This window comes from Helobdella robusta (genome assembly GCF_000326865.2).
Source record: "Helobdella robusta unplaced genomic scaffold HELROscaffold_19, whole genome shotgun sequence".
Classification (NCBI taxonomy): domain Eukaryota; kingdom Metazoa; phylum Annelida; class Clitellata; order Rhynchobdellida; family Glossiphoniidae; genus Helobdella; species Helobdella robusta.
The window spans coordinates 1,479,276-1,494,568 of record NW_008704034.1 but is presented as its reverse complement, the minus strand read 5'-3'; the positions used below and the strand labels follow the sequence as shown (position 1 = coordinate 1,494,568).

The 15,293-nt window shown below is 34.4% G+C and overlaps 2 protein-coding genes across 2 annotated transcripts; one reads left to right on the top strand and one right to left on the bottom strand.

Annotated features, from left to right (window-relative positions):
- Positions 1-6,238: 6,238 nt before the first annotated feature.
- Positions 6,239-10,005, bottom strand: HELRODRAFT_170928 (hypothetical protein; the record flags this gene model as incomplete). Its single annotated transcript, XM_009016741.1, has 3 exons — positions 6,239-6,274; positions 8,594-9,187; positions 9,373-10,005. The coding sequence occupies 3 exons, from the start codon at positions 10,003-10,005 to the stop codon at positions 6,239-6,241; spliced, it is 1,263 nt and encodes a 420-aa protein (XP_009014989.1).
- Positions 10,006-13,374: 3,369 nt separating this feature from the next.
- On the top strand, positions 13,375-13,731 carry HELRODRAFT_76971 (hypothetical protein; the record flags this gene model as incomplete). The annotated part of the gene is made up of 1 exon (XM_009016740.1): positions 13,375-13,731. A coding segment is annotated over one exon (357 nt), but the record flags the coding sequence as incomplete, so codon positions are not given.
- Between the last annotated feature and the right edge of the window lie 1,562 nt (positions 13,732-15,293).

The window sequence follows — 15,293 nt, the reverse complement described above, 5'->3', positions numbered from 1 at the left end:
GTAAAAAAAAATATTTTTATGCAACAGTAAACAAGACCACGTTTGCCCTCATTTACGTTTGTCTCTTCGTTTGTTCGCAATGTTCATTTGTTTTTTTGTTCATTTGCTTGTACGTTCATACGTTTATTTAATTGTATATTCTGCTGTTGTCTGTTTGCTCATGAACTGTGCGCTATTGTTGTTTGTCAGCAATTAATGTGATAAATAGATTACAATTGGTGCTCATTTCAACTATTTCTGGATTTATTTTTATTCCTTTTATTATATATATATATATATATATATATATATATATATATATATATCATATAATCCTATAACAATTGATAATGAAATGATCATATAACATTTGATAATATGATGAAATGATGAAATGATATATAATATAACATTTGATAATGTGATGAAATGGTAAGTATTCATTTTGAAGGGCTCAGAATGACACGTCTAAACGTGATTCTATAATTTATCGTTTAAAAACTTCGAGATTCTTAATTTATATTCGACAAAAAAAACGAGAGAATCGCCTCAAAGAGATTTTGTCACGTTAAAACTCTATTAATGTGGATCTCATGACGTCACAATTCGTCACATCCGACTACGTTTCATTCCGTTACATCCCATCACGTGGAGATAAAACCACAGTAGATTACACCGCCTTAATCATTTCTCACACATTCATCATCGTTAAAGTTTGGTTGTTTGGTTGATGGTGCTGGCTGACTTGCACACGCGCACACGCACACGTGAGTTCACACACGCTTCAAGTCATACAAAAGTTGTGTATTAGCAGGTACATAGGCAATTAGGCATACTTATGTATGTTAATATACAAACATACGAATGTATAATTATATACATACACATTTACCAGTGACTGTTCATATTAATTATGGAAACTGATGTTGTTAAATTGAATATTTGTGATTAAATTTTTCAGGTTGTGCACAGCTCGCCCGACATCTCATCGCCATCACTTTTTGTTTGTCCTCTTTTTACAACGTTTTGTTTGGTGACGCAGCGCTAAAATGAAATCGTTGACGATGTAGCTATTGTTGATGTTGTAATGTCATTGTTGTTGATGATATTATTATTATTGTTGTTGTTGTTGTTGTGTGGTCGTAACACTCATTATATTATTAGCGTTTTAGTTTTGGTCAATATTTTGAATGAAATGTTTGGACGAAAGCATTTAACAAAATTTTTTAGCTGGAGAACATCAATTTATTTAATGAAAGACCACAGCGTCCGTGATAACATTGGGGTAAGTTTTTTTTCAAAATTGTACGTAATGGAACACACAACGGATCACACACACAAACACAAACACACAAAACATATACATAAGCACAAATACACAAAATACACACACATAAACACACACACACATAAACACACACACACATAAACACACACACACAAAACACACACATACGAACCTATACGCAATCACAATTACACAAAACAACACACATGCATACACTTCCACATACACACACATACTTACAAACACATACAAACAGTCTCACACAGACGCACACCACACATAGACACACAAATATAAAATCACGTGACTTCACTTGATGTTCGAAGCAATTGAAAACTTCAAGTGAGTATGAAGGTTAAGAAGAATCCCTGAACATTTATTACATTAAAATTGTTCAACAATATTAACAATAATAATAATAACAATAATAAAAATGGTATTAATATTATTAAAATCAATATTGTTATTGTTATTATTTTTCTTATTGTTGTTGTTATTAAATATGCAAATACGAAAAGTTGAGATTCGTGAAATTTATAATATTTGCTAACAAAAATACATCAGCATGCCAATGGCATTGATTGTAATAATAATAATAATAATAATAATAATAATAATAATAATAATAATAATAATAATAATAGCAACAATAACAACAACAACAATAATAATAATAATAATAGCAACAATAACAACAACAACAATAATAATAATAATAATTTCTTCAGCGTGTTCGTGTTTACTTTTTGTTATAGACCAATAAAAATTATAAGAATTATAAGCTCGAGTTAATCAATATATATATATATATATATATATATATATATATATATAGAGAGAGAGAGAGAGAGAGAGAGAGAGAGAAAGAGAAAGAGAAAGAGAATGAGATAGATAGGAGAGAGGGAGAGAGAACGAGAGAATAGGAAAGATAAAAAATTGTAAGAAAGAACAAAGGGGTGTGTTCGAAAAAAGATAATACAACAAAAGGTAAATAGGTAGAAAGAATGAAGAGAAAGAGAAAAAGAGAAAAAAAGAGAAAGAGAGAAAGAAAAGAGTGAGGGGAATAAAAACGGAAGAAAAACTTGGAAAGCTTCCAGCCAGCCATTTCGGGATAAACATGTCCATCTATACCTCGTTTTTCACCGGACAACATTATGAATTATTATAAAGGTAATATCAAAATTTATTAATATTATTGTTACATTATTATTATTATTTATTATTATTGTTATATTGTTATTTTATTATTATTATATTTTTCAACTCAAGAAATTTTATAAATAATAATATTTTTCTTCTGTCACCTGATAACGCATCACAAGATGTCAGAAATGTGAAGAGATTAAGTAAATATCTTAGAAAAAATTGAATAATAATAATAACAACAACAACAAAAAGTCATAATAATAATTAGCAATGACGTCAACGTGGGCGTGGAAAACAAGATTAAAAGTAAACTGCGGTATAATGAAGGTGATGATGGAGATGATGAAGATGAAATGACATTGCCATCATCACCTTATCATAAACATAGCCACCACCGAATGATCACCAACCATATGCACCCACATTGTGATAGCATTATGATGTATATCAAGAGTAGTGAGCAAACTACGGCCAATAAAAGGTCGTCAGCCAGACATTATGACCAAAAAAAGGAGCTACAAATCTTAAAAAAATTCTCCCCCGGATCGAAAAAATTTACTATTCAAGTATATAGGCGGCCCTTATAAGTTGTCAATGCGGCCCTCACAGCAAAAAGTTTTCCCACCCCTGATACATACCACCACCATCTTTGCCAACCGATGATATTTGTCTTCATAAAATTTGCATTTGTTTCGCAATATTTTATGTTCAACGCATTTTTTATCCTGGTCTTACTATTGTATTGGATAACATGATTTCTGGATGAATGACATAGATAGGTTTTTTTTCTGACTTTTTTCTCTGCGGATATATGCAGAATATTATCTTTTATAACTTTTATTGCATCTCAGCCGAACTACAAGCAGCAAATAAATATTCATTTTTATAGACGTCAATCTTTCTTTTATTAACTTGCATTAAATTTGCATAAAAAAGTAGGTCGAATCATTAAAATGTAAATTTACGACGATGTGATGATGATGATGAAGAAGATGATGATCGTGATCGTCATTTATTCAAAATAAGCTTTTAAAGATTAAATAAAATTAGGCCATATTGATAATTTTATTTATTTTTAAATAAAATTTACTAACAAAAAAATGGTACTATTTAATCATTCATTGATCTCAATCATCCAACCGCAGTATCAGTAGTAGTAGTAGTAATAGCAGTATTGTAGTATTAGTAGTATTAGCATTAGTAGTATTAGTATTAGTAGTAGTAGTAGTAGTAGTAGTAGTAGTTGTAGTAGTAGTAGTAGTAGTAGTAGTAGTAGTAGTAGTAGTAGTAGTAGTAGTAGCAGCAGTGCATTCAACCCATCCTCTTCAACAAGCGTAACATCAACTTCTCATTATTCTCAAATTCTAGAAGTTCCTTCGTTGTTTGTTTGTTTGTCTGTCTGTCTGTCTGTCTGCCTTCTTATCATATCACAAACATGAAAAGAACTTAATTCCCTTGTCTATGTTTGTATGTTGTCAAGTAAGAGAGCCATTAAATACATATACGTACACACACACCTGCACGCACACATGCATACGCGAGCACGCACACGCGTCTAACACACACACACACACACAAAATACAATGAAACAAATATATACAAACAAATACATTCGCATACATACTCACACATAGATGTACACATACACATATATAATTATAAACATACACACACATAGGTACACACATACTCACATTAATTTCTATTCAACTGCTCATATATAATTTAATAATTATAATCTGTTAATATATGTTATAATAGTATTTATTCACACCGCCTCAATAGAAGTGGATGATATTCGAGATAAAATTTATAAAAGTTCATGCCTGACGTCCTCTCCTCTCTCTCTCTCTCTCTCTCTCTCACTTTTATTTCATTTTCACGTTCGTGTTATTCCATCATTAAAATTTTCAAATTGCTCAACCGATCGTCCACCCATGTAATCCCATTGTGTGTGTGTGTGTGTGTGTGTGTCTGCGTGTGTGTGTGTCTACTTGTGTGTGTGTGTGTGTGTGTGTGTGTGTGGTGTGTGTGTGTGAGGGAGAGAGAGAGAAGAAAAAAGAAAGTATGTGTGTGTGTGAGCAAGAGAGAAAGAGAGTAAGAAAGTAAAAGTTTGTGTGTGCGTGTGGGTGTGTGAGTACGTGCATTGTTCTCTCATCCAACAAATGAAAATAATTTGGCATTCATGTGTAGGGCTGCTACTGGAGTTTGAATGTTGATGCATGTTGCATGATGCACCGAAGGCCATGCAGCGAATGCAGCGACTGTGCATGCCTCATGTGAGAGATGCGAGGAACATTCACGAAAGCAAGTACGGAAATGTCGTAAATTTTTTATTAACAGCCGTAAGCGACAATTTAAATGCCCCCAACTTAATGTTAAGCCATCGTCAGTGTCTTTGTATTGTAAACACTTTCACGGTCATTATGACAATATTTACTCATTTTTGGAATATCACTTTGCTTATTTCACTTTAGAAGACTTTATAAATCTCTATCTAACTCGAGAAGTTATTTCATAAAATCGAACTCAACATAAAACGTCACTAAAAATGTATTGCCTTATAACTTCATCCAAACCACCAACATGTCACATACCAATAAACCAGCCTATAGTATGATAAAAGTAATTACTAATTTATAAGAGCCATGGCCCGCGTGCTGAACTCGAGCGAGTGTTATGTTGCACTGGTCGGTCAATATTTGCCTTATGATGGTCAGTTCATTCGCTGCATTCAATCTATCTGAGGTGTTGTGTGTAAACATTCGTGCCTGAAAAAAGTTTATGTATTGCATGTTTATGTCATAGTCCCAACGTGCAAGCACACCTAGAAGGTAGATTGTATACACAATTTCTAGCGTACAAACACTGTGAAGTTTACAGTACACACACACACACAAACACACACATAAAGAAATATTTTGATTTTTTAAGAGAAAAATGAATTCAAAAATTAAATATTTATAAAGACCAGGGAAAAAATTCTCATCTCTTGCAAGCATCAGCAAAGATTAACGAACGTCTACAGACATCCAAAAACCGTCATCTCCAATTACTAACTTCTCATCTGATTTTACAGTTTTTGGGATTTTTTTCTTCCACAAGTTTACCATCAAGTTTTTTTTCTTAATATTTTTCCTTAAATCAACACCGAACCACAACACATCGTAGCAAAAAACATCAGTTACCTATTTCTCGTATGGCAGTCAATAAAAAATCCGCCCAATTATATTATTTTCTTTCAAATCTAAATTTTTAAAAAATTGCTACATGCCCAAAATGCCAAAACACTTTGATGCTTATAAACTTACAAATTGATAGCAGTAAAACATTCAGTTAAAACACATTGAGGTATTAAAAGTATGGTTGTATGATTTTAGATTTTGTATCTTCTTGTGTGTGTGTGTATGTAATTTTTTCAAAAACTATTTGTAGTTAAGATTGATTGGATTGATATAGCATATTTAAAAGTCCATCTGTCTGTCCATCAACGCGTTCTCTGTCTCTACTGTCCAGTCTGTTCTATTTCAATGAATCATAACGTCGCATTCATCATATTTTTTCTATTTTTCTATCTTCCTCATGTTCCTGTATGCTTGCTTAATTTTTCATTTTTTTTTTCATTCACAAATTTGTTTAACTTAGTTTCTATAATTATTTTGCGAGAAACCATTGATAAATGTTTGTTTAGACGGTATAGTACGCGTTTGTTCATTATTAATTAGTTGAATTTTAATTGCAAAAAATTCACACTCAAAATAGACCATACTACTGTTTTGTTTTATTTAAAAAAATCGTTTTATTAATGATAAACTGTATTGAAGTTAAAACACATCATTCCTCGTTGCTTTTCTCCCTACCTATTTTTTATTTATTTTATTTAGAAACATTTGTATAGCGCAAATTAATAATTTCAAAAGCGCCATCAAAAATAAAATAACAAAATAACTGTGCATGATTGATATAAATCAGAATATTCAAATTCATTGTTTTTCAACAGAAAATAAGTATGTTTTTAATTCCCTTTTAAATGTCACAAAGTTAATTCCAGATCTTCTTAATGAAACTGGTAGGTCATTCCAGACTGTCGGACCTGCGACCGCAATATCTCTCGCACCTATTCGTAGATGCCTAGCTGGGACCGCCAAAAGATTCATATTATCTGATCTTAGATGAAAACAAGTTGTAGATGCCTTCATGGAAAATTTATCTGAGATGTAAGCCGGTGACATTCCATTCAAGGATTTGAACACAATCACTGCAATTTTAAAAATTATTCTTTTCTTAATTTTTAACCAGTTAAGCTCATTCAACATTGGAGTTACATGGTCAAATTTCAATTTGCCAGTTACAAGTTTTGCAGCCCTGTTCTGAACCGACTGAAGAATGTCAATTGATCTATTAGGCAAACCGTAAAACAAACTGTTGCAGTAGTCCAGTCGTGATGTTATGAACGCATGGACCAGATCCTCCAGAGTTGATCTATCCAGCAAATGTCTGACTCGATATAAATTTCTAAGATGAGCAATGGCTGAGACTGAAATCATCCTGATGTGGTCTTTCATAGATAGCTCATTATCCAGCAGAATCCCCAAATTGATAGCTGTTGTACTAAAGGATATGTTTGTATCTCCTACTTTGATTGAAGTGACATTCATCTTCGATAACTGCTGCCATGTCCCAACTGGGAGGAACTGAGTCTTACATTGGTTTAACTTCAATGAATTATCAGACATCCAACAGCCAACGTCCGACATACATTTATTAAATCTGTTTATTTCATTTACAAATGATCTCGGAGAACCGGTGATCAGCACCTGGATGTCATCAGCAAAGGCATGACAAACAAATCCGTGGGAACTGATTATTTTTATTATATCTGATGTATAAAGCAGAAACAGGATGGGTCCCAGTACAGATCCCTGCGGCACCCCCGATGAGACCAACGATACATCTGACACTGTGTTTTTAAAAGCGACCTGTTGTGTACGATTTTTGAGATATGACCTGAACCAGTCACGGGCAACTCCAAGAACACCATAACTGCACTCCAATCTCTTTATAAGCATGTCATGATCCACACAATCGAACGCTGCTGACATATCAAGGAATGATAGTACCGATATGTTTTGAACCTCAGCTGCAGCAAACAAACTTGATAAAACATATAACAAAGCTGTTTCGGTGGAATGGAACCGTCGATACCCAGATTGATACCTTGGCATAAGATCGTTGTCTGTTAAATATTTCAGTAGAAACCCATTTACAACACGCTCCAGCACCTTTGATAGAAATGGTAGGTTAGAAATTGGTCTGTAGTTTCCAATTTCCCCGTCATCACTGCCGACTTTTTTCAGAATCGGAACAACTGTGGCATGCTTGAAATAGTCTGGCACTATGCCTTTTTTTTAAGCAGAAATTTATGAGACTAGTTAGAAAACTTATAAAAACTTTAGATATTTCTTAAAAATGTGTGTTGGCATGATATCAAGTGAACAAGTTTTAGACGGAGAGTCAAGTATAATCTTCACAAGGTCCTCCTCAGCGATTTCAGGAAATGATGTCAATGCAACAGTTGGTGACTCTCTATCTTCTAATAACGAGGTTGAAACACTAGATGAATTAACAGAATGCACAATCTTTGCAATCTTATCTGTGAAAAATTTCATAAAATCACCAGCTGTATGATTGACATTAGCATCCAATAAATTTTCACTTCGATCATTGCATAAGATTTTATTTATAATTCGCCACCGGTCCTTTTGGTTGCCACAGGTTTTTATCAAATTGTTCCAATACCCACAGCGTTTATCTGAATATAATTTGTATTTTGTTTTCAATGAACCAAGCCAATTTTCACGATGAACATTTGATAAACTTCTTCTATACAATCTCTCAAGTTTTCTGCAATATCGTTTGACCCGTAGGCAATCATCATCAAACCATGATACATTTCTATCAATTCTTTTGCAAATCACTCTTAGCGGCACACATCGGTCAACAATGCTTTTTAATTCCATATTGAACAATTTTAATTCATTCTCAACATTTTCACTTTTGCATGGTCCAGATATTGGAGAATTTGCAATTGACTGAACAATCTGATCTTCATCCACATTTCTCCACGATCTTACTGTCTGTTTGGTTGTTACACATCTATGAGCAATTGATGCCTCAACCTTTACAAAACCATGATCTGAAAATATTCCACTTGGAAATATTTCAACTCCCAAAATCGGAAAATTGCTTGAACTAATAACCAGATCAAGAATACCACCTTGCTCGTGAGTTGGTTCATGTACATGACTGATCATTTGAAATGCATCAAGTATTTCATTCAAACGGACTGTGTGTATGTCATTAACTCTTTCAATATGCACATTGAAATCCCCCATCATCAAAATATTGGCATTTAACATCGTAACATATTCTAAAACAGATATCAGTTCATCAAAAAACAAAGAAGAAATTTGTGCAGAGCCCGGTCTGTAAATGGCAAGTAAAATAAACTGATACCCACTAGTCGAAAACCTGATGGAAACAGCCTCAAATGTGGCAAATAATGGCAAGACTAACTTTTTATATCCAAAATCTTTACGGAAATATACAATTAAGCCACCATGACCTGGATCGTGCTGCCTAACATAATCAACATACCAGAACCCAGGTGGCATAGCCAACCGAACTGAATTATTACCAACCACACCATGCCAAGTCTCAGTAAGCACCAAGATATCAAGCCCATCACATATCAATCCATGAATACCATTCACCTTAGACGCAATTGATTTCACATTCACCACTTTGTTAATTTGAGTTTTACCATGAATAACATTTCTTCACGAAGCACAAGAATTATTTTTTACCAACCCAATTAAACCATATATAGAACCACACCTACCATTTGCTAGTTTAATTTTGTGTCCTTCTGAAACCGCACTATTTTCCACCTTCCAACCTCTCCTCTCACTCGATATAAAAAACCTTGCTTGCAACCCTCCTCCGCCTCCTTGGCTTCTTTGAGCAACTTTTTAAGTACAGCTCTTTGATCGATACTGAAATCGTGGCTTAATCTAGTACAAGCCAAATCATCTTTCAGAGTTTTCATTTTTCTAATGCCGTTGAAAACATGTGACTTAGCTTCAATATTATTAAATTTAATCAAAATTGGTCTAATAGCGTTGTCATTTTTTTTGCCCAACCTCATCATTTTCAGAACATTTTTTTCTCCGCATACCCCTTCAGTCAAATGATCCAATATTTGGCAGACTCTTGCATTGTCGTCTGATCCTTCCTTCAAATTGAACATTATTATATTAGCTTCTCTTTCCTTATTATCGACGACATCCTGCAACTTTTTTTGAACAATTTTCACGTCCTGATTAATTGATTGAACGCCTTTTTTCATCTCACCACTAACGACACTGGCAAATGACCTATTTAATTCAGACTTCAAACTAGCAATCTCACCAGATAGCTTGGCACCAGATGTATCTATATGCGTAAGTTTGCTTTCATTTCCATCAATAGCGGCTCTAATTGCAACAACTTCAGATATGATTTTTTTATTTACGTCATTTAATTTTTTCATTTCTTCTATAATCTCTGAATTACCCTTTTCAAGTTCTTTATGAAACTGTTTCCCTTCAGATATGATTGTTTTATTTACATCATTTAATAAAACCTACCTACCTACCTACCTACTAAAACTGCATTTCAAAATGTTCTTAAAAATTTTGTAATTAGTAAGCAAGTGTGAGATTTTCAACGTAGGTAAGTAGTTAAAGCTATCGTTTAAACGCGAACCGAGAGTGAACAAATTTTGGTTTTTTGTTTACGTGGTACGCGCGCGTTCGTTCGTTAACTGGCTTTTTCTGTTGATTTGTATTGCTGGTATTGCTGTTATTAAAGGTATTCGTCGTAGGTATACTAGGTTGTATGTTGTGTACATTTGTGTGCACGTTCTTGCATGTTGAATATGTGTGTGGGTATATGTGAACGAGTGTATATGTATGATGTCTGCGTGTATATATGTTGTTATATGTTGCATGCGTGTGTGTGTGTACGTGTGTGTGTATACGTGTGTGTGCAAGTTGTATTTACTGTTTTTCAGCTAGAGATTATATCGTGTATAACTCTATAGTGCGGAGTTATCCATCATTGAAGATAACATTTTTAATTTTCAAAACTTTGTAATATTAATTTTTAAATTTCATTTACTTGGAGTTTAAGTTTTGATTGGTTTTCATTATCGTTGAAACTATCAGTATATATTTTGAGATACAATATTTGTCTTCAAAATTTCAAAGTTTTAGTTGTTTTCTAATTAGAAGCAAGCTGCCTCGTTACATACTTACCAAAATATAAAATTTGGAAAATTATTTTTTTCCCATATCAAAAAATCGCACATAATTTTACTATAAAATCAGCCATGCTATCAACCAGGTCAAACAATCACATTAGTTGTTTATGATGGTAGCCGAGGTTAGAGCTTTTGTTGCGGTAGAGGTTTTCGAAACGTGTAATTAACTTGAGTCGATAGCGGACTAACAATGCCCTGACGTACATACGTCGTCAGATCATGCCTCTTTCTTGTTTTTTTTTATGTAACTAAAATTACAAGCACACATAAGTAGTATTTCATATTTTTTAACATTCATGCAAGTTTAGTGCATTATTTTTAGCAATCACATACACAAACACGCACACAGGCACATATACAAACACACCCACAGCACAAAACACATACAAAATACGCTGTTGTACCATAAACACTTTTTCATTTTAGAAATTTACAAGTTGTGCCATGCGGTGATGATAAATTTAACAATTGCATTCGCATCAATATAACGCTCAGCTGGACAAACATTTGTTAAAAAAACCCCAAGATGTTTCTATATTTAGAAAACCAGATGAATTGCTTAGATACCTATTTCACTTATATGGCTGGCGCGATAACTTAATGGTCAAGGTAGGTGCACATCTGTGTAACTGGCTATCACATTCACAGTGCATGTCATGCGTTGACTATTCTGAAAAACTCTGGAAAAGAAAGGGAATCGTAAATAAAAGAAAAACTTTCAAAAACTAAATTAATTATGACAGTGGTGCTGAGAGTGATTAATAAAAGATATGGGTGAAAATAAACTAGCATGAAAGTTGATTGGCAGCACTAATCAGTAAGTTGATCATGTGATTAATGACCCATAAAGGTACGAAGCCTCTTAAGACCTAATTAAATCATCTGTCAACTGCGGGCTAACTAACTACCTCGTTCTGTTTGCACAACTTGTTTGCATGAAAAACATTTCATCAATCTCTACTAACAACTACAATAGCTATACGTGCTATAAATTCAATTATACACACACAACCACACACACGCACGCACACGCATACACACACTTACACTAAACACACATGTATACACACACACACATATATATATATAATATATATTATAAATTTCTAGATTGAAAAAACTATAAAAAGAAAAAATAAAATAGATGGCGAGTTGAACAATTATATCTACTATTCGTTTGATGTTTCCTCAGAGATATTTATACACACATACACGTACAGATACATACACACGTACATACATACACGGGTTTACACATACACGTACACACAAACACACACACAAATAATATATTATGTGTGTGCTTTTTGTAGAATCAGTAGATTTTTAACCCGGTTGGAGCCAGTTTGGAATGTTATTGATCATGAAGATTGCACTCGAGACGATAACTCTTTGTTTTTCTTAGGTTATTAAACTGCCTGTGCATCAACTTCGTGTGGATGGTTTGTTATCACTTAACATTTAAAATTTTAAACTATTCTGTAACATGATACATTGGTGATTATTAAATGGCAATAATGACGATGATGAAATTCTTTTTGATGATGAAAGCTATGATGACGTTGATATTAATTTCGCAGAAATAATTTTTAAATTTTAATATTTTTTAATACGCAGATTTATAAAGTAGGCCTAACTCTCATGTGTTTGTTGACACAAATTATTACTTACTAGCTGGCTGTTTGTTAAATGAATTATTTTCTTCTTCCGGGTCTCCCGATCACAAATTTTTTCTGTGTTGTTTTAATCAAATAAATATATTGAATTGAAAATTGAAATAATATTTCGTCAAACTTTTTTATTCAGTGAACTTTCTCACATCCAAATGAATGATAAAATGAATGAATTTTAAAATTTGTACAGGACACTCAAACTTTCTCAAAGTCGACCGACATCTTCATCGCGAGACCAACACAACACACCTCACAGCAACTTTAGAAACATTTCTACCAACAAGTCTTATGAACAACGTCAGCAATGAAACAAAACCAACACCAATTTACATCCAGAGATCACAACTACATTCAGTGTCATTATAAACAGATTTAACAAGTTTGCAGAGTAAGTAAAACCAAATTACTTACAAAGCTCCCAAAAAACGCAGACGGCATAACTCATTTGTGGTCATACAAATTATTCGAAACTTTGAATAAAAGTTACGTACGAGTGCAAAAAAGCCATTTAAATTAAACCTCTACTCCAATTTTTATAACTTGCCGTTCAGTGGTGCCTCATAACTCGTGCGTGACATTCAGTTTCTCAGTTTCACAGATCTAGCAAATTGAACTTGATTGCAAAACAGCCACGTGTTTCAAAGATTTTGTGAAAATGTTGAAACAATGTGAATAAATAAATGCTAAAATATCGTTAATTTTCAAAATTGCTATCTTAAACAAAGTTGTGTTTTAAAAGTTTTAACAAAAAAAGACAATGTCCAACACAACTGAATTGACACCACTCTGTATGGAGCCCAACTACAACAATCCCAGCAACCTTATCTTCAACAGCAGCTCCTTCAACAACATGACCACTGCGGCCACCAACGTGACGATGACCACTACCAGTTGCTGCACGAGCAACTTGGAGCACATCAACATAATGCTGGCCCTCCACCGACCAAACCTTCTACTCTATGACAAATACCTTTGCTTCGTCTGGTTCATTCTCGGTTTTCCTGGAAACTTTCTCTCTTTCTTCGTTTGGATTCGTCGCAAGATGAGACCCTCTTCCGGCTGCTACCTCGCCGCTCTCGCATTTAACGATTTCATTTTCCTGCTTTTCAACGTCGTCAACAAAGCCAATTTCGCTTGGGAGACTAACATCTTGAATGTGCCAGTCTTCTGCGAAGTTTTTCCAGTTATTTTCTACAGCACGCAGTACTTGAGTTTGTTTTTCGTGCTGGCATTTACGGTAGAGCGCTACATATCCGTGTGTCACCCGTACCAGAGGGAGAGGTACTGCACCATGCAACGCGCCATCACCGTCATCGCCTCGTTGACAGTATTCACATTGTTATTGCACTCAGTATTGGCGTACGTTTACTATTTTGACGGCACGAGGTGCAGGTTACGCGACGAGTTTGTTGCGAGTCAGTTCTACAACGTGTATACAATCGTCTGTGAGATCACAACATTCGCTATCGTTCCTTGCGTCATCATCATCATCAATGTGCGAGTCATCGTTGAAATCAAACGCGTCAACAGAAGAGTTCCTGGCTACGTGGCACCACAAAAATTTTTCAACTCAAACTCGCGAGCGAAGCATTTCCAGCCCCCTGTTACCAGTTCAAACAGTTTCTACCTGGACGCAAATGTCAAGCAAACGAACTCCCCGAAAATGGGCATCAAACCAGTAACAGTCTCATCGGCTACCGCGAAATCAAAATTTCGAAAAATTGTCTCCCACACGTCGTCAAGCGGCCACCAATCTGTCTCTTCTCAACCGAGTGGCAGTGGTGGTGGCAGTGGCATCAGTCAGTCGGCAACAACAGTTATGTTGCTAGCAGTCTCATTTTTCTACATCATCTCCACTCTCCCCGTCACCATCTCCATCGTCACCCTACCAAAAAATGACGTTTGTCGACCAGTTGAGGAGGTAGCGAACGATGATGACTGGCAGGTTATTTTCAATTACTGGACGGCGAGGGTGGTTGTACAGGAGCTGGGAATCTCCCACTATGCCTGCAACATTATTTTTTATTTGCTGACTGGCAACCTCTTCAGGGCGGAACTCAAATTATTTCTAGCGAAACTTTTCTGCAGACCCTCGTTGAAAAAAATTTTTCACAGAAAAAGCAGCAGTAGGCAACTGAGTAACAACAAGATGTCAAACAACAACAACAACACAAGTTTTAGTAGCTGCAATTACAGCAACACACAAAACAACATGATCGACCTTGATGACGACGATGACATCAAAAACCGCAGTAGCACAGCTGACAAACTTCAACAAACTGTAAATGAAAATAAATTGCCCAAACCTAACGACCAACAAAAGTTTAACATTTATACGCCAACAGCAGCAACAACAGCAACAACAGTAGCAACAACAACTAAATGTAACACTATTTACCAGAAAAACAACGATTCTGAAGTAAACTCGTCAGCGTGTCAACTTAACACTAATTTTGATATTGCAAACAACGTAACCAGCAACAACAACATCAGTAACAACAAAATTGTCAACACAGCCAACAACAACTCAACCAACAACTCAATTCACTATAGGAATATGCAAACAGTAGTTGATGACAATAACATCGATGAAAATGATGAAGATGAACTTTTCAACGTGCACATTAATTTTACACACGTTAATGTCAAGAGGTCAAGTAAGGCAGAAGACACGAATGATGTAATCGAAACATTACCGTTGAACATCAATCTCTCCCGAGAACAGTGATTTGTTTGTAAATATAATCGCTAAATTTTGTACAAATTTTATTTATACTTTTAAAAAACTATCAATATTCATTTAGAAATTAATTAACTTAATTAGCTGAATTGTTTTTAGTATTT